We start from the raw sequence: 276 nt of genomic DNA, 5'->3' as shown, positions 1-276 counted from the left end.
TATGCAACTTAATTCTCAGCAGACTCAAACAGTTCAAAACCAGTGTGGTATTATCATTTGGAACTCACCCAAATTATTTACCTGTTCCGCCAGCAACATCAAGAAGAACTGTTCCTGGAGAAGGGTTCATTTTATGCACAAGGATATCCTTCCACACTCGATGAATCCCTAGAGTCATGGAATCATTCATGACATCATATTTCTTGGCCACACTTTCAAAGACCTGGTAAACTGCAAAGAAAGCACACCAGAATGAGATGCAATTTACTTAAAACT

At 39.1% G+C, this 276-nt stretch overlaps 1 protein-coding gene across 1 annotated transcript in view; it reads right to left on the bottom strand.

The window, feature by feature from the left end:
• Positions 1-268, bottom strand: part of COQ5 (coenzyme Q5 homolog, methyltransferase (S. cerevisiae)) — a 6,172-nt gene extending 5,904 nt beyond the window's left edge. The window contains exon 1 of the mRNA XM_009707997.1: positions 82-268. Coding sequence (XP_009706299.1) covers positions 82-190 — 109 coding nt within the window. The 5' untranslated portion in view covers positions 191-268. The remainder of the gene's footprint in view (positions 1-81) is intronic.
• Positions 269-276: the final 8 nt, after the last annotated feature.

Source organism: Cariama cristata, unplaced genomic scaffold (genome assembly GCF_000690535.1).
Source record: "Cariama cristata isolate BGI_N322 unplaced genomic scaffold, ASM69053v1 scaffold24159, whole genome shotgun sequence".
NCBI classification, from domain to species: domain Eukaryota; kingdom Metazoa; phylum Chordata; class Aves; order Cariamiformes; family Cariamidae; genus Cariama; species Cariama cristata.
Note: the sequence above shows the minus strand (reverse complement) of the source record. Positions and strands in the feature narration are given on the sequence as shown.